General features: G+C 39.3%; 1 protein-coding gene across 2 annotated transcripts in view; it reads right to left on the bottom strand.

Moving 5' to 3' along the window:
• GALNT18 (polypeptide N-acetylgalactosaminyltransferase 18) overlaps positions 1-22,812 on the bottom strand; it is a 213,799-nt gene that overhangs the window by 102,812 nt on the left and 88,175 nt on the right. For both annotated transcript variants that reach the window (XM_090140422.1, XM_031613871.2), the window contains one exon: positions 6,730-6,922. In XM_090140422.1, coding sequence (XP_089996548.1) covers positions 6,730-6,922 — 193 coding nt within the window. The remainder of the gene's footprint in view (positions 1-6,729; positions 6,923-22,812) is intronic.

Raw genomic sequence — 22,812 nt, 5'->3', positions numbered from 1 at the left:
ACGGGATGCCATTCAGAGGGACCTCGAGAGGATGGAAAGGTGGGCCTGGGTGAACCTGATGAGGTTCAACACGGCAAAGTGCAGAGTTTTGCACTTGGGCCGGAGGAATCCCAAGCATCCCTACAGACTGGAAGGAGCGGTCCTTGAGAGCAGCCCTGCACAGAAGGACCTGGGGGTCTTGGTAGACAAAAAACTTAACATGAGCCAGCAGGGTGCCCTTGCGGTTCGGAAGGCAAATGGTATTCTGGGCTCCATCAAAAGAGGGGTGGCCAGCAGGGACAGAGAGGTGATTGTTCCCCTCTACTCTGCTCTTGTGAGGCCCCATCTGGAGTACTGCGTCCAGGTCTGGAGCCCCCAGTACAAGAAAGACAGGGAACTGTTGGAGAGGGTCCAGAGGAGGGCCACAAAGATGATCAGGGGACTGGAGCACCTCCCCTATGAGGACAGGCTGAGGGAGCTGGGCTTGTTCAGCCTGGAGAGAAGAAGGCTGCAGGGTGACCTCATTGCAGCCTTTCAGTACCTAAAGGGAGCCTACAAACAGGAGGGGAACCAACTCTTTGAAAGGGTGAGTAACAGCAGGACAAGGGGAAATGGTTTTAAGCTGAGGGAAGGGAGATTAAGGTTGGATGTCAGGGGGAAGTTCTTTACAGAGAGAGTGGTGAGGTGCTGGAACAGCTGCCCAGAGAGGTTGTGGATGCCCCATCCCTGGAGGTGTTCAAGGCCAGATTGGATGGGGCCCTGGGCAGCCTGGTCTAGCATTAGGTGGGATGGTTGGTGGCCCTGCGTGTGGCAGGGGGGTTGGAGATTCATGATCCTTGAGGTCCTTTCCAACCCTGGCAATTCTGTGATTCTGTGAAAACATTAAGTTAATTCCTGTTGCAAATCTAGAAAATGTTGTTTGTGGTCAAAATTGTGTAAGGAATTTGCATACAGTTGCCAGATAACCACAAGCATTTTTTTAGGGAAAAAGGAAAGATTAGATGACAGAAAAGCTGATAAATATGCAGCTGAATTCCAAGATCGTAGCAAAAGTGAGTTGTTCTTGTATATATATATATATATTTAAACTTAAAACCATTACCTTTCTCTGAATAAAGCACTTAGAACAGTGAACTGGGATCCTATCATCTCAAGAAAACCCAGTTTTTATGAACATAAGGAGAACTCTGTACACCTGTTTGGCCAAAAATTGTTAGCCTCTTATAGTACTATGCCAGGGGTTATCCTGTGTAAATGTAAATGTATACCAAGTGAAGAAAAGTCATGTTATAACACAAGAGCTAAAGTGAACGTGGATTACATCATCACATTTTCTTCCAGTTAAAGGAGAAAACAGGGAAGAGCAGAAACAAGTGTACATCATTATTAACTCAGGTTATTATAACAACTTGGAGACTGCAGCCGATTTGCTAGTGATATTAAACATTTTTAGAAGAGCCATTTGGGCAGATGCACCAAAGCACAAACCAGAATTACATAGCAGGTGGCCACTGCTATGACTCAGTTTGAAGGGAAGGGAAGGGAAGGGAAGGGAAGGGAAGGGAAGGGAAGGGAAGGGAAGGGAAGGGAAGGGAAGGGAAGGGAAGGGAAGGGAAGGGAAGGGAAGGGAAGGGAAGGGAAGGGAAGGGAAGGGAAGGGAAGGGAAGGGAAGGGAAGGGAAGGGAAGGGAAGGGAAGGGAAGGGAAGGGAAGGGAAGGGAAGGGAAGGGAAGGGAAGGGAAGGGAAGGGAAGGGAAGGGAAGGGAAGGGAAGGGAAGGGAAGGGAAGGGAAGGGAAGAAAACAACCAATGGTAGAGATGAATTAAAGAGTGGAGAATGAAACAGGTATTTTACAACAATGCTGAATAACTTGGTAATTTTAGGACTTCTATCCAAAATAATCTCATAAGAAAATGACCAGACTTTTGTGCTCTTTATAAAGGAATCCTCTGAAATATCAAGCACCGCTTGCAGTGTTTAGATTGTCTATCACAATTAGAAACAACAGAACTCTGTGTAAAACAAACATGGAGTCATATACATCACTAACAAAGTCCAGTAAAATAGAATTATATCATGGATACATGATCATTTAAGCTCAGATGAAGCTAAGGCTTATGGAATCCCTAGGAGCTAGCTTTTAGGGATAAGCAGAGCTAACACAAATTCCTAACTTGAACCTCACAATTAGGGATCACATGTTTTTCTTACATCAATTTTAATAAAGGAAAACCTACAGGTTTATACAGATGCTGTTTTGCATACTACATACAGGTCTGCATGTATCACCACAATACTGGCAGTAGCACAGACATTTGGACAGATGTACACATATAAACAGCTTTTGTCCTAAAAACACATCACTCTCCTCATTGAGCAAAGGCTTAAATTTTCTCAGTTCTGTGAATATCCTGCATATTCCATTCCGACCCCAACTGCTCTGCTGCTCTTCAAGGCTTCTCCCATTTTCCCTTGCTGAACTGAGACTCAAAGCAATACAACCTGGCATTGGTGAACCGTTAGAAATAAGTACTTAAAAAATGATCCAAGCCTTTCTCTGCAAAGGAAACAGGGCACCTTCTCTGCTTTTTCTAGTTGCCAAACAGCACTGACTCAGCTGGGAAAAGGGCACATCTGCAGCAAGCCAAATGTTGTACCACAGATTTAGCAATCTCCAAGGAGGAAAAACAATCTCATCTTTAAATTCCCCCATCCGGTCTTCATTTCTTCATACAAATACCATTTTTTACAAAGGGAAAAGATCTTTGGTTGACTGTAGTTAATATTGATTGAAAAAGTTCCCTTAGCCACTCCCTTCATATCAAATGTGCTCTGCAGGAGCAGAATTCTGCAACAGAATTCCTCTACTGGAGTTCCCTTATACATCTTTATTTTTCCCCACTACTCCTCACTCCCTCATCATATAAAGAAAAAACAATGTTATTGCTCTTTCGCATTTGATCTTCAAGGCACTGGATCAGGCAACAAGAAATTTACAAGCCAACAAAGTAGAATCCTAAACTGCATCCACTCAAAGGAAGATTTGGTATGCAGGTATGCAGGGATCCCTAAATAACCTCTTAGTAACACCTTTCTGTTTGAGTTTGTTCAACATTTCACTCACGACAAGCTTTGTGGGTGCTGTCTGCCCTACTTAAGGTAATTGAGCACAACAGAACTATAATGAATATAGAGTATTATCCTGTTCCCGTGCTCAGTAAGAACGATACTGCTTTCCTCAGTGCTTCCAAGCTCATTAGAGCCAGCAGTTATTTGTTACTCAGACACATTATGGGCTAACAGATGGCTATATGGGTGGTAAACAGCAGTGCCCAGCTGCAGCACAAGGAAATACATGGATGCCTTGTGAGAGACAACATCAGCAATTCTCCCCAGTGTTGCTAAGTTATGTTGATATGAGCACTGTAGACAGAACGAAGGTTACAGCTGAGTCATATAAGTATGATGTTAAAAGGGGTTACAGTATTTCTCAGTACCAAGAGACTTTGCAGGAACCCAGGCACATAATTTTGATGAGAGATCTATGATTGCTAGTTATTATTTATCAGTAAAGTCCAAAGGATGTGTCCACTACATTTTTCCTTAAAATTCTTTGATGACTGCACCCTTCTTGAACCTACTTCTATTTTGGTTTACATGTTGTATTTGGTTCAATTCAATGGTACATTGTGTGAAAGAGGACTTTGATGTAGGACTTTAATACTAGACCAGGCTGCCAAGTTGGATGGGGCCCTGGGCAACCTGGTCTAGTATTAAATGGGGAAGTTGGTGGTCCTGCCTGTGGCAGGGGGGAGTTGGAGATTCATGATTCTTGAGGCCTCTTCCTACCTGGGCCATTGTGTGATTCTGTGATGTCTTAAATCTGTAGTAATTTCTTATTCTCAATATTTTTTATTCTCAATATCCAGAATTACACACTTCTAGGCTGCCTTGTAAAATGAACATTAACACTAAGGAGAAAGCTGAATAAAGTTATGGTGCTCACTTCTTAAGAAATAACAACCTAGAAAATAAGATACATAGGTCCAATTTCCCTAATCTGGGTGAATAAGAAGCTGAAACTGCATGGACATCATGACATTCAGATATCTGGGGACCTCATGAGTACAGAGCAGATGTGCAATCTCACATAGCTGGTACCACAGACTCAGCAAACTGCACAGACTCTTGATGCTCACTTTGTTCTATTACTCTCTCCTCCTTTCCCAATCCAAAAATTCCTTTAGTGAAGCTCACTTGATTTCTCTACTACTGCTTGTCTTTTACTCAATATTCAATCCTTAATCATATTCTTGACTACAAACATCCAAGACTCAAAACTCACACGGCTGAGAAGAGTCACCAAGGTAGCTGCCTCCTCAGTTTCACCTGCTGTTTGTGCAGCTTACCCTGTTGTTGGCTACTTAGTAAGCTGTTGCCACTATTGCATTTGCCCTTCCAGCTGATCTTTGGAAATAAACACAAGTAGCCTGGGATAGAGGAAAAATACATCACTGAAGGCTGAGACAGTGAACCTGAAAGTCACTCACATGAAATACTGACCTCATGCTGCTCTTTTCTCAAAGTTATGTACAAGCATAAAGCTGTGCAGCAAAGAAGAGGCTATGTGGGCTGCTCTGCTTGGATTCACAGCATGTAAGAAGCTAAGCATTTTGACATCTTTGGGTTTGTGTAGTTTTCTCAGAAATATAACCTTTTCTACATCAACCCTAATTAGCAAAAGTACAGTTGAGTCTGAGAAATTTGGGGACTAAAGGAACACTTGTTTGTTCTTAGCCTGCCAACTTAGTGTCACACTCTAGGCAGACCACTTTATTCTTCCAGACTCAACAGAGGCCAATCAGATGAGAATTACACTAGACTCCAGTTATATTTCTGTTGTCTTACCAACAGCTTCATGTGATATGATATTAATACAAATGATAGAGCACAACTGAGCCTGGATGTATCTGTAAGAACACCACTTCCTTCAGCTAACTCCATACAAGCCTTTGCTAGGATTCTTATGTCACACTGCCTATTGCAAAAACACTGTTAAATCCAGACTGATGATGAGAGTTCTAGAAAAACTTCTCTAAGAGCAACTGTAGCAATGCAGTGATACCTGTGTTTTATTGCTTTTCAGTCCGGAAGCTGATTAACTTCATCTCCATGCTACTTGCTCTGTGCTCTCTTCAGACTCCAGAAGTGACAAATGTAAATGGCTTTAAAAATAGGTGCTAGCAATCCTAGCAACAGATAGTTGCAGTGAAGAATATACTCTTATGAGTAAGAGTTTTCCTGAAATAGTCACGTACATGCTCTCACACAAATGAGAATTTCCATATCAGAGCTGGAAATTCTTTTTTTCACAAACCTGACTTTCAAAATACACAGTATTCCACAGAGTGCTTGCTATATATGCAACGAACAGTGGACATGCTACCTGACAATGCATTTCATGTCCCCTCAGTACTAGAATTTGCTACCTTTCAGTGTCAGATTACCCACTCAATTCTGAACCACAATAAAGGGCAAAGGGAAAAATCTTCCTAAGCTGTCATTACCAATCTGTCATTTTGTATGCATGTATCTATCAGCATACTGCAACGTCTCGCATGTTTTTGGCAGATAGCTAAATAAGAATTAAAATTTTCACCTAAATGAGGATCATGATTCACTTTAAACTGGAATTTCTTTTAAAATCCCAATCAAAATTTATTTATTTCAGATAAAGCAACTTTTCACTTCTGTCTTATTTTATATTCACAGTTATAAAAAATATAGACTGAAATCATTCAGAAGAATCAGTTCTAAAGAGATATAAGAACAGACACATTGGTATCTTGTTAGTTACAGACAATTTATTTTTCCTCTATATTAGCTTACAATTAAAAAAATAAAAAGAGACTGCCCTTACAGACAATAAGAAATTTCTTAAATAAAAATATAAATATTATTGCATAGACCTTCATTTCCTTAAGATTGCTATTTCAGCAAATTTACTACACGTGTATTTCTAAAATGTGATATACCATCATATACAGTATAGATGTATTTAAAATTGCTGAACTGCTGCCTCGAATGGTGTTCCTATCTTTCTTTTCATTAATATCACTTGATTTATGGTAAAATATACTGCTTATTAAAACATTTGCTTAGAAGAAGTTAATGAGATCACATTTGGATTGCATTTGGGATTGACAACTTGCTTGATTACTGGTTCAATTCATTAACTGCCCACCCCATTTATTTTAAGGTTTGATTGTTTTTGTTCTGCTTTTTTTTTTTTTTTTTTTTTTTTAATGAAATGCAAAAGGACAGTTTTCATTCCACCCACTTTCCCAGAGCTGCTACGTCTGTTGAAAGGAAAAGATGTATCACCAAGGCTGAACAACAGCAGTGTTAACTGTCTCTGTGAACGGTCCTACTAGAGCAGGGCTCAAAAGTATTAAAGAAAAGGCTGTCCATTCACACGGTCCCATTCATCTCATCTATCTTACCTAAACATTCTGAAATAGCAGTGGATGTATTCACACTGCCTTACATGAATACTTCCAAGTAGAAGTGGCTTTGAGTGAAAGCTAGAAGTTCCACGGTCTTTCAGCTGGTACACACAGTTTGTCTAAAATGCACATTGCACCACTGGAGCTCACCAGTCTCATCTGCTTTCTGGTTTTTATGAGACAGTGTTGGGCTAACAGAGTGGAATTCAAAGACCTACAATGCTCAGGTTATCTATGATGCTTACCCATTAGGTCTAAGGTCAGGCAGGCGCCTGTCCAGTGGCAGGCGATCACTCAGGTACGCATTGTAGCCGTAATACTGGAACTGTTTAAGTGCAATACGTCTGTTTTCAGGACTGAGATCCTGGCCCCAGTGAGCAAAGAGAGATGAGTCAGTGAATGCCTCAGCAGGATTTTCTTCCGGTTTTGGTGGAGCTTCTACAACAGACAAAAAGAAACAATTTTAGACTTCCATTCCAAGGGGCTCTAGGGCACATTAATTTAAAAGGCATAACTTCAGAGCAAACACCAGGCAAAATAGCAAATGCTTCCAATTTATTGCAGACTATAAGTCTTCACAAAACACGTCCTCACGTGCTTCTTGTGTCAGTATAACTATTAGTACCTGAGGCTTAAAAGATAAAAATTCAAAAAGTAGTTCTGCTAAAACCAATTCTTTCTCATCACAACAAAACTGAAAGCCAGGACTGACAACTCTGAATGAAATTTCAAAAATATTCTCATCAGAAAATAAGAAAAAAAAAATAGAAAAAAATATATATGCAAAGATGAACAATTTAATTTCAAACAGATTTACCATGCTAGGAAAAGGATGAAATTTTGAAGGGGTCATGGAAAGACAGTCCATACAGGATAGACAATAGTATGTAATTGCACAAGAAGTCTGTTCAGAGTGACTGGTAGCACCATCATATCATCTATCCATCTAGTCCCTCAGCCTTCGTTCAGGTGACCTTGTAATCCAGCCTAGAGAACCACTTGTCTCTGCAAACACTTTATTATATACAGTACATTGCTGAACGAATATCAAATGTCTTACTTGGCTTTGATTTGTCATCATAGATACTGGCTTACAAAATAAAAATATCATTTTCTGAAAGTCCTAATTATGAATAGTCTCCAACTAAATAAAGACTCTCATTTCACAAGAGCTGCATTCAGAAACAACAACTCATTAGCACTGATCACACAAACTTAAGAAAATAAAAGTAAATATTCAAGTAATTATCAATATTCCAACAGGAAAAAATTTCACTGTTGAGAGCCAGGACAGCATCATCCTCCACATCCACAGTCACCTATAGACCTGACAGCTGGCTTAAGTTAGTTACACAGCAACATTTAAAGAAAACAGTTTGTGTAGTAACAGTACATACCACTACTATAGTGACTTTCCAAGTATGCCAAGAACCACGTTCTTTGATTTCTTACTAAAATGAACCCAAAACACAAAACCATAAATCGAGCTTAAGTTGTTTGATTCTCTCAAGATGTTTGTTATTTTTCTCTGACAATACTGACAGGAAACCAATGACACTTGCATTAGATTCCAACCTTTGTAGATTTGTACTGTTTATTTACACGACAAAGTACTGCCTTACAACCTGAATCCTGGAATCCGCTCCACTTCTTCAAAGACATGCTAAATCCTCAGTCAAATGAGACAAGCCCTGCTGCCACATAGATAAATGTCACAGAGCAGAGATTTTACAAGTCTGCAAAGTACATTAAAAAAATTCAGTAAATTCAGATCATTTTTGGAAGATCCTAACTTAACAAAGGCAGAATAGTTTTAAATACCAGTCCAAAAATCATAGCAGTGGGGAAAGCTGCAGTTATCACTCTCTACATTATCTCTCTATACGTTGACTACTAAGTGACCTTGACAAAAAAAGATTGAGTTTACACAAGTAATCTTACAAACTATCTTCACATTATAAGAGATACTTTGATAAGGTGCAGCCAATAGAAATCAATGTTGTTCAGCACTTTTTAAGAGCATATACACACATGCTAGTCAAGAAAATGTGCTCAAGCATTTAACTCAAGTCAACCACATTCCCAAGTTTCCTATTGGAACACAGTCTTCACAGCAAATGGGATTCAAGATCGGATCATACTTGAAGATTTACAGTCACACAAACACTCCTAAATATAAATTCTACATAATGGGCTTTTCCAAAAGGTAAGCCGGCTGAGCAACCTGGGTTTTGGGGATGCTGACACTGGTACAGCAAAATAACACTGATTAGAAAAGAAATTTGATAAACAAAGTGGGCATGCGAGAATCTAATGAGGTTTAAGAGGGCCAAGTGCAATGGTTGAGTGATCCCAGATGTGAGTACAGACTGGGAGAAGAATTCATTGAGAGCAGTCATATGGAGAAGGACTTGAGGGGGTCCTGATGGCTGAGGAGCTTGACATGAGCCAGAAGTGTGCTCTTGCAGCTCAGAAGACCAACAGTATTCTGAGCTGCATCAACAGAGGGATGGCAGCAGGAAGAGGGAGGTGATTGTCCCCCTCTATTCTGCCCTTGCGAGGCCTTATTTAGAGTGCCCAAGCCTGGGTCCCCCAGTACAAGAAGGATGCAGAGCTGTTGGAGCAGGTCCAGAAGAGGGCCACAAAGATGATCGGAACGCTGGATCACCTCCTGTGAAGAATGGGGATTTGGGCTTGTTTAGCTTGGAGAAGAGAACGCCAGTCTTTCAGTACTTGAAGGGAGCTTGCAAACAGGAGGTGGACCGACTTTTTCCATGGTCTGATAGCAATAGCATAAGGAGGAGAGGGGAGATTTATGTTAGATCTTAGGAAGACATTTTTATCTCGGAGGATGGTGAAGTGTTGGAAAAATACTGCCCAGAGAGGTTGTGGATGCCGCATTCCTGGAGACATTTTAAGGCCAGGTGGATGAGATCTTGTGCAGCCTGATCTAGTGGCTGGCAACTCCACCCATGACATGGAGGGGCTCAAACTAGATGACCTGTAAGGTCCCCACCAACATAAGCCATCCTATGATATGACTCTGTGAAACAAAAGATAGTCATAAAGAAAAAGAACAAAATTGGACACGTCCAGAGAATACAAGTTCTCTATGACTAAGCCACAAACATGCAATACTCACTCAGCAAGTTCGGAAACTTTAAGCTTCACATGCAGTCTTCTCTTTTCCCCAGACTTTCTACACTCATCAGCCTGAGACCCTGCCTTCTGCTTATGAAAGGCTAGGAAATTAATACTCCCACAAATATTCCTTGGTAACTATTTCACAAAATTAAGGTATGAAAGTATCCATTTTTTCGAATGTCCACACAGAATTAACACATTCAAGGTAGAAAAGTGTATTGACAGAATTGTGAGAAGAGTTTTTCAAGACAAGGAAGTGACAGAAGCAGTCACTCCCCTGCCAAGCTGCCCATTCTGAGGTCAACACCCTTTCCTCTTCTCCCATTGCTTTCAGTACAGACAGGAAAAGTGGTATTAATCTGGATTTCTCCAAATCAAGCATGCTTTTCTGAAGGCTTTAACTTTTATATTCATATCAATGGCAGATGACTGGCTGATACAGGATATGCCAGTTAACAACCACATAGAAATGCCCCAAAAGAGGTCTGAATAAAAAATAAGACTCACTGTAAGAGCAATGCACACCTATGCATTTGTAATTGCATATGAGGACAATTTTCCATGCATTAGTGTTCATCTTGGGAATCACTGTATTCAAAGAATTACGCTCACACAGGCATCTGTTACGTTTTATCTACAAATTCTGTGGCCAAGAGCATTACCTCAAGTGACGTATGAATCTCTTGTTGCTTTCTGATTGATAAAGCAGTCAGTAAAATCTAGGTTGCATCTGTGAGATTAAGATTTTCAAGCAGTTGAAATACAGTTGAAATAGATGCTGTTTACAAGGTCCAAATATAAACACTTGCCAAAACTTGAAATTAAAACTTCAAACAATGGAATTAAGTACTCATTTCTGATGTCAAAACCTTTCTTTTCTTTGACTGAAGACTCTTGGGGAAGCGTGTTTGTTCAATCAGTGTTTCACAAGACATAAAAACAATTACTATAAGACCATTAGCTGCCTTTTGACTACTCCACTAGTGTATTTTACATCTTATTCTCTGAAAACAGAGCTTGACCTGCAGTCTCCCAAGCAGTTCTTACCACTTGCTTCTACAATTGCAGAATGATCATGGGAAACTAAGGCTCAAAGGTGAGCCAGGAAGTAGTACTGCCTGAAGCAATACTAAGGTAGGCACATTTATCTGCTCAGCTATTACTAAGAAGGAAAGATCAGTTCCATTTCTCCTGTGGGAAGAAAGCTTACTATCCACAGCACATTTCTGTACGTGTTAACATGGGGTCTTCACTACAATGACTTTCTACATCATGCAAAAGTTCTATACTCACATAGAAAGCTGATATAGCTCTTAGCAGGCTGACACTTTGCCACTAAATTGATTTACTTAATAATTTACTCAGAGGTCAGTTGGCTGTACACCTGGGTTGTCAGAAATAGAAAATCAGAAGATACTGGTGAAATCCGGGTTGTATATGACATAAACCAATCCTTTCTTAGTAACAAAACCTATTTTTACTAGTAACTGAAGCTTGAACAAACTTGCACTACCTTGCATATGTGTAATGAAACACAACACCCACACTTTTTTAACAGCTTTCTCTATTGTGTTGGGTATGAACAGCAAGGTTTGGGTGGCAGGGGCTGCAGGAGTAGGACGAGATCAGGTGCTGCCCTGTGCCAGATGCTCTTGGCTCTGCAGCAGATCCACCACTGGCCAAAGATAAGCCCATCAGTGATGCCGACAGCACCTTTGCAAAAACCTATCTAAGAAAGGACAAAAAGCAATGAGGAAGAGAGAACAAAGGCACAAGAAAACAACAAAAAGAACTAAGTAATGAGAGATTACCGAGGTCAAAGAATTAGAAATTGCTCCATGGTGGAGCAGATACATCCCCAGAATCTGCAGACCATGAATAAGCTCACACCAGAGCACAGCAAACACGTAGGTGGAAGGTGGAGTGGGAGAGTGAAAAACAAGGAGCATGCACTGAACCTGACCTCCTGTGCTATCTGTTGCCTCACTGAAGAGATTGAGCATAACCAGCAGCTGTAACAATGGTGCTGGAGAGGAGTTTTAAGAGATAAAAAGTCTGGGAAGAGGGGAAAAGAAGTAGTATTTTCCTCAAGTATTTTAAGTTGTTGTGGTCTTTGTTCTCCAATATCCAAGTCAGTAACTATATATTCACATTAACTGGAAATAAAATAATGCTTTCTTCAGAGGGTGTACAACCACACAACCAACAAACAGAAAACAAAATATCTATCCCTTATTATTATCAGGGAACTGTGGACAAGCAATGCGTTAGCAGCAACAAGACAGACCTTATTCACTCAAAAGTCATGAATTTAATTTACTGATCTCAGTTGCTATAGTATGCTAATATATTCTTTTCTTCATTACTTCTTTATGAACCATGTTTGTTAGTTTCTCTCAACTCACATTTGACTGTGTCACTTTTCTTAAGGCAACTAATACAATCAGTACTCAGTACAGTAGGACAAAACAAACTGATAAGACAGCACGGAATTCAGAATAGGCATTCCTGAATTTACAAAGTATAGTTATGTCATCATTTGGTAACAACTAATAAGGGCACAGGATTCATTCTGCCCACTGTGAAAAAACAATTACTTCTAGAGTGGTCCAGGAAAATCACTTAGCTTGCAGCAGCATTCTTAAGTTGTCAAAGGAAAGAAATGAAAATTACTGCATCCAGCAGTAGTAGTTTTTAAGCACCTCGGCAAAGTATAATTATTTAACAACCATTTGTATATTGAAATTATTTAATTACGTGTGATTTTTTTTCTACTAACAAATGCATACATTACTCTCAGAATCATAAACAGCATCTCCAACAGCACTGATACATCAGTTATGCAAAAATTCATCAGCTTTCCTTGAAAGACTGTCTTAAGTTTTGTTACCAGTCTGACATTATGTTGTATCAACATAATTCCTGAATATCTGCCCTGAGAATGCTGATTCTGTCCATTCATGCTTCCTTATCAAGATCTAAGAAAGATGATCAGAACTTCAGTGACTGCTTCAAATTTCTGATGGCCTTAACTGATTAGTTAATAATTTGCTATGTAATCACATTAATACCTAGGATGGAGAATATTAAATAGGTAAAGGATATTGATAAGCTTATCTAATTTCACTGGTAAGGCGCAATTGATAGTAAAATATAGTAAAATATCTACAAGGAATAATTTTTAAAGCAACATAGCATCTAAACCTGTGGTTGTCACAAATTGTCACTATGGCTGTTTGTATTACCTATCTGTTGAAGTCTTTAACCTTTAAAATATATCAACTGCCCAAAATGCATTTGCAATTATCAATTACTTGGTTTACAGGAGAAGTCATAAAGACAGCCCTGAACAATAAGAGTTCATTACATCCTAGGTCTGCATGTGTTTTATCCTCTATGTTGCATAATTTGGACCATTGATTATAGCCAGTAATAAACTTATTTTACCTTTTATTTTTCTCTTATTTCTCTTCCTAAGTTGTATATTGCTTCGGTTTTCTCCAGTTTATGAGCAGTGCCACATCGTCTCTCCATATATTTGTCATTATATATATTTGTCATTACTTCTCTCTGAAAATTTTCATTATATAAAAATATTCTTATGTATTACTATCAATTTCTATCACCACAAAGCTTTGAAGAACCTAGATCAAAATAGGCAACAGAAAATGGCAAGAAAACATCCATCCCTAAAGAACAACTGGTAAGTCTAATGTAATGCCACACTCTATAGCAACAATCAAATGAATTGCCTCTATCTATTGCTCTCGGCCATCTACCAGCACTCCTGGTTATCTGGAGAGGTTCCAGAGGATTGGAGGTTTGCTGACATGACTCCCATCTGCAAGAAGGGCCGTAAGGAGGATCCGAGGATCTCCAGGTCTGTCAGCCTGACCTCAGTACCAGGGAAAGTTATGAAGCAGATCATCTTGGGTGCGATCACATGGCATGTGCATGGCATCCAGGGGATCAGGCCCAGCCAGCATGGGTTCATGAAAGGCAGGTCGTCCTTCTATGACTGGGTGACCAGACTGGTAGATGAGGGAAAGGCTGTTGGTGTAGTCTATCTAGACTTCAGCAAAGCCTTTGACATGGTTTCTCACAGTATTCTGGGGAAACTGGCTGCTGGAGGCCTGGACAAGTATACCTTTCTTTGGGTAAGGAACTGGCTAGAGGGCCGTGCCCAGTGGGTAGTGGTTAATGGAGTTAAGTCCAGCTGGTGACTCGTTATGAGTGGTGTCCCCCAGGGGTTGGTACTGGGGCCCATATTGTTTAATATCTTTATTGATGACCTAGATGAGAGGATTGAATGTACCCTCAGTAAGTTTGCAGATGACACCACAAGGGAGGCCCTTTAGAGGGGTCTAGATAAGCTTGGATCACTGGGCTGAGGTGAATGGGATGAGGTTCAACAAGGCCAAGTGTCAGGTCATGCACAACAACCCTATGCAGCGCTATGGGCTTGGGGATGAGTGGCTGGAAGACTGTGAAGAGGCAAGGGACCTGGGGGTGTTGGTTGATGTTCGGCTGAACATGAGCTGACAGTGTGCCCAGGTGGCCAAGAGGGCCAACAGCATCCTGGCCTGAATTGGAAATAGTGTGGCCAGCAGGAGCAGGGAGGGAATCATCCCTCTGTACTCAGCACTGGTGAGGGCATACCTCAAGTACTGTGTTCAGTTTTGGGCCTCTCACTACAAAAAAGACTCTGGAATGTGTCCAGAGAAGGAAAACAAAACTGGTGAGGGGTCTGGAGCACAAGTCTTATGAGGAGTGCCTGAGGGAGCTGGGATTGTTTAGTCTGGAGAAGAGGAGGCTCAGAGGAGACCTTACTGCACTCTACAACTTCCTGAAGGGAGGTTGTGGTGAAGAGGGGTTTGGTCTCTTCTCCCAGGCAATGAACAGGACCTGAGGAAACGGCTGCAAGTTGTACCAGAGGAGGTTTAGGTTAGACTTAAGGAAGAACTTTTTCTCTCAGAGAGTGGTCAGGCACTGGAATGGCCTGCCAAGGGAGGTGGTGGAGTCGCCGTCCCTGGCAGTGTTCAAGAGGTGTCGGGATGAGGAGCTGCAAAATATGGTTCAGTGCTTGTGGTAGTAATGCTAATGGGAAGAAGGTTGGACTAGATCTTGCAGGTCATTCTCAACCTTGCGATTCTATGATTCTATGATCCCAATAATAAATTCTAAAGTTCATTAAGAAATATTATTTTTTTCTAACAGCATTCAGATTTCAACTCATTTTCCTTGAAAAGGTTATAACAATACTTTCTCTGAATTGTAAACTTGGTCAAACCAGAAAAGGGTTGCCACAATCATTACAAAGATTCAAACATGCTTTTTATTCTTACCAGTCCGTGAGACTAGATTTGATTCTATTCCTCATTTGACAGCAGGTCTTTTCATTGAAGTGGCAGTTTCACATCAAAGCTTTGCCACTGTGAAAATACTTCCCATAGTATCTGAAGTGTTTTCCAAAATGTACCACATAAACTTTTATCTGAATTGAATAAGTGCCAGTAAGAAGAAGGGATAGACAACAAATCAGCAAAAATGTCCCGTTCCATAAAAATACCCACGTCAGCTAAAGGCCTACAGAAGGCAACAATAATTGAGCAAAGCTACACATACTCAGGCATAATAGGTTGCTCACAAAAGAAAAATAAGTTAGAAATTATGTCAGCATTTAGGCAGAATGCTCAGCAGTTAGACTTTTGGGAAGGAATAAGATCACAAATGCTTTTAAGAAACAGAAGCGCAGTTTTGATGAAACCGAAGGAACTGAATTTCTTACACTGTTTCAGCAGCCTTCACATCCTTGAAACAATCATGAAGAAGCAACAGCAATTCTGTGTATTAGGTTGTCTCTTTGTGTGTATTAGATTGCCTCTGCTGCAGCTTTGGGAACTGTTCCAGTATTTTAAGCGCAGCAGCCTAATGGCCTCAGACCCTGGCTCCCAGCACTCAGAAAATCTATATTCAGTTTCCAGTGGCATTTCAGATTTCTGTGGAAGGAAGGATCCTTTCATTCTTTCCTCTTCATTTGCCCTTCATCTATTAGCCAATCTATACCCTCTGGCCAGAGCCAACACTGGCAGGTGAAGATCCCAGACTTGCACTGAGTCATGGAACTTTCGTCAAGATTTTAAAACTGTCAAGACTTACCTAGACTTTTGTGCAGAGAAAGATGCACAGAACAAGATCTCACTCTGACAATTTCTGACTTGGAAAGTTGATCCCATGTGGGTCACTGCTATAAATGCTTTACCAGATTAATATACTTCTAAAATAAAAACTTAACTTCCTTGTACGCACAGCACAAGGAAACCCTGACAGGCAACTGCAGAAGCAGCTCAGGGAGATGCATGGAGCAAAGCATACTTAGAAGATAAAAAGTTGAAGTAACAAAAACCTCAGAAAGGTTATTTTGTGTCAACTCTTACCTTCAAAAAACACAGTGCTACTGACAAGGTGTCAACATTAATACCGTTTTGTGCAGAAAAGTGAATTTTAGTGTTTTGAATGTTCAAGTTAAGTCTTTTTGTCAGAATCTAGCTTTGTTCCCAATGAAATAACCTTAATGGAAGGGCATCTAAGGAAAAAATGAAATACCCAAGTAGGTTAAATTCTGCTACCGCTGCTTACAGCTCAGTAAGTCACACTGAAGCTGCCAGGGTTCCTCAAGGAGTCTAACAGTCCTCAAGTCTGCCAGAGAGTCTGTCCATACAGAGTATGAGTATTGCAGCCCTAATTTAAACCAAACCAAAAGAGTAAACAGACAAAATGCAGAAACAACCTGTGAGGATTAGGCTCAAAATCTAATTCCAGCACACTATAGTTAGTGTCAATACTGGACAGATGGGAAATAAAATAACAAAAACCAGGAGATTCTTTCCTGAGAACATGTAAAGAAGCCACAATAATACTGTGAGTAGAACACAACCAAGATGAAGCTTAAAAGATTTTAAAAATAAATGTTAAATGACAGCACATATAGCAGTGAGATTGAATTTTCATCACAGCCTTTCACCTCATATGGTGAAACTAAGGAAAACCACTTGAAGACTAATAAATAAATTCATAAAATAATAACTCATTTAAAAATGAATTTAGAAACAAACAAACAGAAAGATATCCCACTGAGAGTTTAATAGTAGTAATAGAAGCAGTTATTAATGACATATCATAATGTGCCTTAACAAAAAGCAGTATTTTTCCCTTAGCTTACACATAGCTGTTTTTAATGTTAACTTGAATTTTGGTATCCACAGACTGTACGGAGAGCAACTGGGAATGCATTCTCAACTTCAGTTCTTTTTTTTTTTTCCCCCTAACTTACTTAAAATATAGTGTCCAGGAGTTCAACTACATAAATAGAAAACAGAAGTTTGCTCTTCCATTCTCAGCTCTCAATTCACTATCATATAAAATAAAGGATCTCTGAGTGAGACAGGTTTCACAGAAATGTAGGACCCAGTGCAGAAAAATGTCAGAAGGCAGCTCACATGCTAAAGATAAGTGGTGGAGATGTCAGGCTGCAAACAGCAGGCAGCTTTCACATTTTGACAACTTGGATGTTTGCCTTTCAGTACAAAAGCTCTGTTTGTTCTATATAACACATGTGAGTGCTTACCCAGAGAGGGCAGACATTAGTGTGGAGAAATTGGATTTCTCCTGACTTGCCTGTCTTTGTTAACCTAACAGTTCCTAAAAAGTTACTGTGCAAAAGTTTCTTTACATTGAAGAAAGACACTTGAAGATGACTCTCAAAACTTACTAACCGCTAGAGGTCAGTGTGAGGATCAAGAAAATCTATCTTTTAAAGAGAAATCTGAAGCCCTTAAGACTTACTAAGAATTGTTCAAAAGCTCTCAAAGTAACAAACTTCTAAACTCTTAATTATACAGTAAATTTTATTGCAGTGGTTATTTCCTAAGGGTAAGAAAACATACAGGAGAAAAATAAAACCATCATGATATCGCCTAGCAAACACTAAATTACATTGTGTATGTGCAAACAAATAATACTTCATAGGAAGAAGATCTTGTTAAGGTCTCTATATTCCTCCTGTATACACTAGAATTAGCCTATACTGACCTGAAAACACTGCAAATCCTGGATGTTGTTGTTTTCACTAGCTAACTTCTCACTACTAGTGCCCTCTAGACATAATTATGTCATGAAATGTGTGCTAGAGGATGAATCAGGCCAGACAGATGCCTGTATCTTTCAGGTAAAGTTAACATAGTTATAAAACCCTGGGAAACCTGAAAATAGTGCATATATTTTTAACACAGTAAAAAGACTATCAATGGAAATGCATATTCTGTAGTAAAATCAATTTCCTCTGATAATGCTTACCAGACAAATGCATACACCTCTCTAACACACACCAGTACTACACTTCTAAGTCATTCTGCATCCCTTAATACTTTCATAGACAAAACTTCTGTCTTCTCAAATAGTTAAATGCTGATCTTCAAAACATATGTTATAAAGATACTAAAGTACTACGTTCCAAATATTCAGACTTTCTGAAATACACTTTTAAGACTGTACAAAGCAATCTCTCTCAGTATTTCTCATATTCGGAAAACACAGATTCAGTAAAGTAACACCTAATTGATCAGCTAAGTACTGGTCATTTGACTAAAGCTTTAATGATTTTTGCTCCCAATGCATTCAATTTTTGCCACAGGACCCCTCAAAGAGGCTAGAGTTTCTGATTATCAGTCCTCAGCACTCTCTGCTGTCACAGAAGGCATTGGAAATGCCATCAGTGGTCCCACTGGTATGACTGAATAACAGGCAGAGCCTTCTAACAGCCTCATTCAAAGGTGACATTACATTCTGTAGATACTTCACCCTTAGAATACACAATTATTTCTTCTAAGTTAAATGATCTCATTATCCAAGCACAGTGTCAAGGGCTGCAGTATGAATTAGAACTTTAATTCCTGTGCCATTAAAATCTTTACCTTTTTCTTTTGTTCTTTCATCAGAATAAGACATGTTGGTCATGTACTGCCCTGAGCAAATTCCAACATAACAAAACCTCTACATGCCATGTCCTTCTGGAACTGGCACTGAACAGAATTTTGTCTTTCCCAACTTGCATTGTCATGTTCCTGTACATTGTGGAACTTCTGTTTCACCATACAAAAAAAGAGCGGCATTTTTTAACAGAAGCTTATTTTATTCTTAATAGAATGGCCAACAAGTATAAAGACTGTTTTAAAATCAGGCTTATTTTGCATTTAGAACTATCAAAGTTGAAATAAGAAACAGTTCGGATTTATTTATTTTTTAATTACCACGCTATATTGACAGCTTAAGCTGTAAACAGAGAGGACAGCTGCCTGGGTTGGCAGACTACCTACCTCAGCCCTTTCAAAAGCAAGGAGGTGAGCTTCTCCACCAATGCTCCATTGCACAAGGACAGGCAATTACTGTCTCTGCCTGAGACTCTCCTGACGTGACCTTTTTTAGGATCTTTCCTTTACTCTCCTCTTTCCAACAAGCAGGAGTTTTCCAAAAAGTAAAAGAAAGGGAAGAGTGATTTTGAAGAGGAGGTGCACGAATAAGCCTGTGGACCTTCCAGCAGGACTTCCACGACTGAGTGAACAGGGAAAAAACAAAAAGTGGCAGTCATTTCAGTGGGGTGGGATGGAGAGAAGTGGACTTCCAGGCTCCAGACCCTGTGCTGTCTACACCAAAGTGTATTGATTAATACACTTGGGCAAACCAGAGCATGTTCATATTTGAAAACATCTGGCCATTCCAGGAGTTAATAAGGAATGAGGTACTTGTTCATTACCTCCTCCTGTCATCATTGTTGAAAAAAATATTTGAATAAACCTGGCACTTGCATACAAGTACAGAGAGATTTAGAAAACAAGCTTGAAGGATATAAATATATCTGGCAACAAAAAGATAGGAAGATATAAACTCAATAAATATCTATAAATATAAAGCAGTATGCAAAGTCAACAAGATAAACTAAGTTCCACAGTGAGGCTTAGGGCAAGAGACCTCTTAAAGACATAGCAACATGAGCTCCAGTACAGACAGGGAGAAAAAAGATCCAAAATGTATAATGACTGCAACTGCACATGTTCCTAAATTTAGACTTCTGTTTATGTGCTTGCTAAAAAAGGAATCTCATCTGCATTTAATGAATAGCAGATAACATTTTTCTTTGGGATTATTGGAGTTTGCATCGGCACAGCTGAGAAGCTTTAAAAGCTCCGTATGGCTCGTGTCGTAAACCCAAGCCTGTGCCACCTAAAGTAAACACCACAGCAGTTAACTATTTGAAAACTGCATTTTGCCAAAAGCCATTAGGCTGTGATCTGAATTAGAGTCGTATATACAGTTTTTTATTTTATATAAAACTGAGAGGTCACACCAAAAGCAAAGTCCACAAGAGGAAACAGAACTAATTCCCTTCTACACTCGCCCAACTCAAGGCACAAAATAGATTTCCTCTTTCAGTAATCACATAAAATGAGATTTTCTCTGCTTACTGGGCTGTACCGAGCTTCCTCAGATTAGTTCTCCTTCACCAACTTCCATTCAGTCCTCTGAGGGATTTCAATTTGGTCCCTTCATAAACACAAACACTTAAAAGAGAGAAGCAGCTCACCCACTCAAGACAGCTTTTTCATGTATGCTTTCTTTTTCATGTATGCTTTTATGATAAACACTGTAAGCTTTTTCATCACTTCCATCAGAGCATAACACTGGCATCTCAGGAAACAGCCACGTTGACAAGCAGGCCTGTGTTTGACAAGACCACAATTTCAGAAGTAATTTGCAAACACTTGCAGGTAAAATATAATCTGCTTGTGGTTAGCTCAGAGTTTCAGGATTTTTTCTAAGATACCACATGAGATAGAGGTGAGCTTCAATTTTAAACGTAACCAGAAGAATTCTGAACAGGGCAGTTTTCAAGAAGTATCAGTGTGCATGTCTGGAAAAGTATCTCCTCACCACATTTGCTATTGCTTACTTCATGTTTAAAGCACTCAACATCTCAACATGCAGAAATGTAGTATCACAGAATAAGTACATTTTGAAGTTTTGCAAACTACACTGCAATAGAAAAAGATTACACTTATTATTATTCATTACCTTTATTTTTAGAATAGATTACTAAGATACTATATATCACAGGATAATACTGTATACTGTGATAAAATACCAGAAAAATGTAAGACATCTAATTCTGAATTTGCACATTGTTTTTAGGAATTTTTATGCGTAAGAACAGTTTTCATGAATCCTCAAGTTATATATTCAAAATGAAATAAAATGGTTGCTTTTTTTTTTTTTTTTTTTCTATTTGTTCCACCTACTCCGCAGGTGCTTGAAATCTACAGAGCTTGCAGGTTAAATACTAATTAACCACTAAGGCGGAATGGGCTAATTAAGCTCCATTTGAAAAAGAATGAACAAATCATTTTACCAAAACAGACAGGATATTAACTGAAGGAAGTGAAGGAAGAAATTTTAGAAGCAGGTAACTCCAAAGAAATCTGAGAACACTTGATATTACTCTGGAATAGTTATTCATCAATGAAACCAAAAGATTTTCCACATCTACAATGAATATAATGTTTTCTAACAGAAAATGAATACTTTTAACAGTTTATTTGCAATTAATCTTCTCTCCTGGGGCAAAACTGCTTTACAAAGTGTCGGGGTTTAAACACAGTTGGCATAGTTCAATTACAAATTAAAGGCTCCAGGAATTTTGGAAACAAATCCTAGCTTGTTGCAATGTCTAAGAAATAATTTTTTACTTGGAGAATGGAATCTGGGAAATTTTAACCCAGTCTTTTTGTTGTTGTTTGTTTTTTAACCACAGTTGTTTTCCAAGTGCAATCTCTGAAAAAGGATTAATTTCAAGCAATTAGAAATTGGAAGGTGATTTCTCTGGCAGTAGAATTGAGGCTCATCACAGTAGTCCTATTAATCACCCACAGAGTTTAGCTGGAAAAGTTTCCTTATATTATGTTTTTCAATGTGGAAATTTCATTTTTCTTTAGGGAGAATCATTCTGTAAGCCTGCTAAAGAGGTATGGCTTTCCCCTTGATCAGAGCTACAGCATCTGATTTTAAAACACACAGGTGGTATTAGTCTCTCCACATTGTTCACTCAAGACTTTCTCAGTGTGATCTCAATATCAAAAGTCACGTCAAGGTTGCTTTTCTGCCCTATAATAAAAGTTATTCCATAGTCATTGTCTGAAAAAGTTTAGCAGGCATACAAGAGAGCAAGAAATTTAAAGTGATTCCAAGATCACTTTTACATGTTGTGGTAAATAATATAAAAAAACATATCTCCTTCTGAGGAGTGTAAGGCTCCCAGACAGCAAGGCCTTTGGTATGCTATTCAGGGCCAATCAACACTTACCCAAATACTACTATAAAAATGTAGAAATCAGTACCAAAGAAACTTCTACAACTGTCATCCACTGTAGTTTCAGAATAGTGGCCTGCTAAGAAGTTTGGTAGAGGGGTGCTTCTGACTGCTACTAGCTACTTTCTGCAATTCATATCAATCCAGGAGTTTAAAAATACAAGCAAGGAAGTACTAATAAGACTTTTCTCACATAACTGGCATAAGAGTAGTTTAAACAGAATCAGAAAACAGTTTTGTATGATTTCTTCTTCAGTGAATCTTAAAACAGAAGGTTCTGTTGCTCCCTGTAAGCATTTGCTCTGATAAAACTTTCTTAGGCACTTACGTGCCCAAGATCTAGCAGCTGTGGAGCAACAGATGCCTATTTTTCCTTCGTCACTACTTCGGCTTCATCTATCACCAGGCTCTCCAGTTCTCCCATGCTTTCAGAAATGGAACTGTAGATATCAGATTTCTACTTATGTCCCCAGCTCCATCTACAGCCAACAGAGGATTTGCTAGCCATTTTGCCACATACTCTTCAGGCTAATTTTATGGTTTATAAGCAGAACTTTCCATTTGTGTTCATAACACAATGTCAGTGTTTTTCTCCTGTTCCTTCTGACATCTATAATACTTGTTATTGGCCCGCTTTTAAAATGCTGTGAGGAATTACAAACTGTAATATAGTAACATAAAAAGAAGGTGAAGGTCAGTCCTTGAAAGCACCCAGAGGAGGCACCAAAGGTGGTGACAGGGCTGGAGGTGTATGCTGTGAGGAGAG

This window comes from Phasianus colchicus, chromosome 5, assembly GCF_987193195.1.
Source record: "Phasianus colchicus chromosome 5, bPhaCol1.hap1.1, whole genome shotgun sequence".
In the NCBI taxonomy this organism is placed as follows: domain Eukaryota; kingdom Metazoa; phylum Chordata; class Aves; order Galliformes; family Phasianidae; genus Phasianus; species Phasianus colchicus.
Note: the sequence above shows the minus strand (reverse complement) of the source record. Positions and strands in the feature narration are given on the sequence as shown.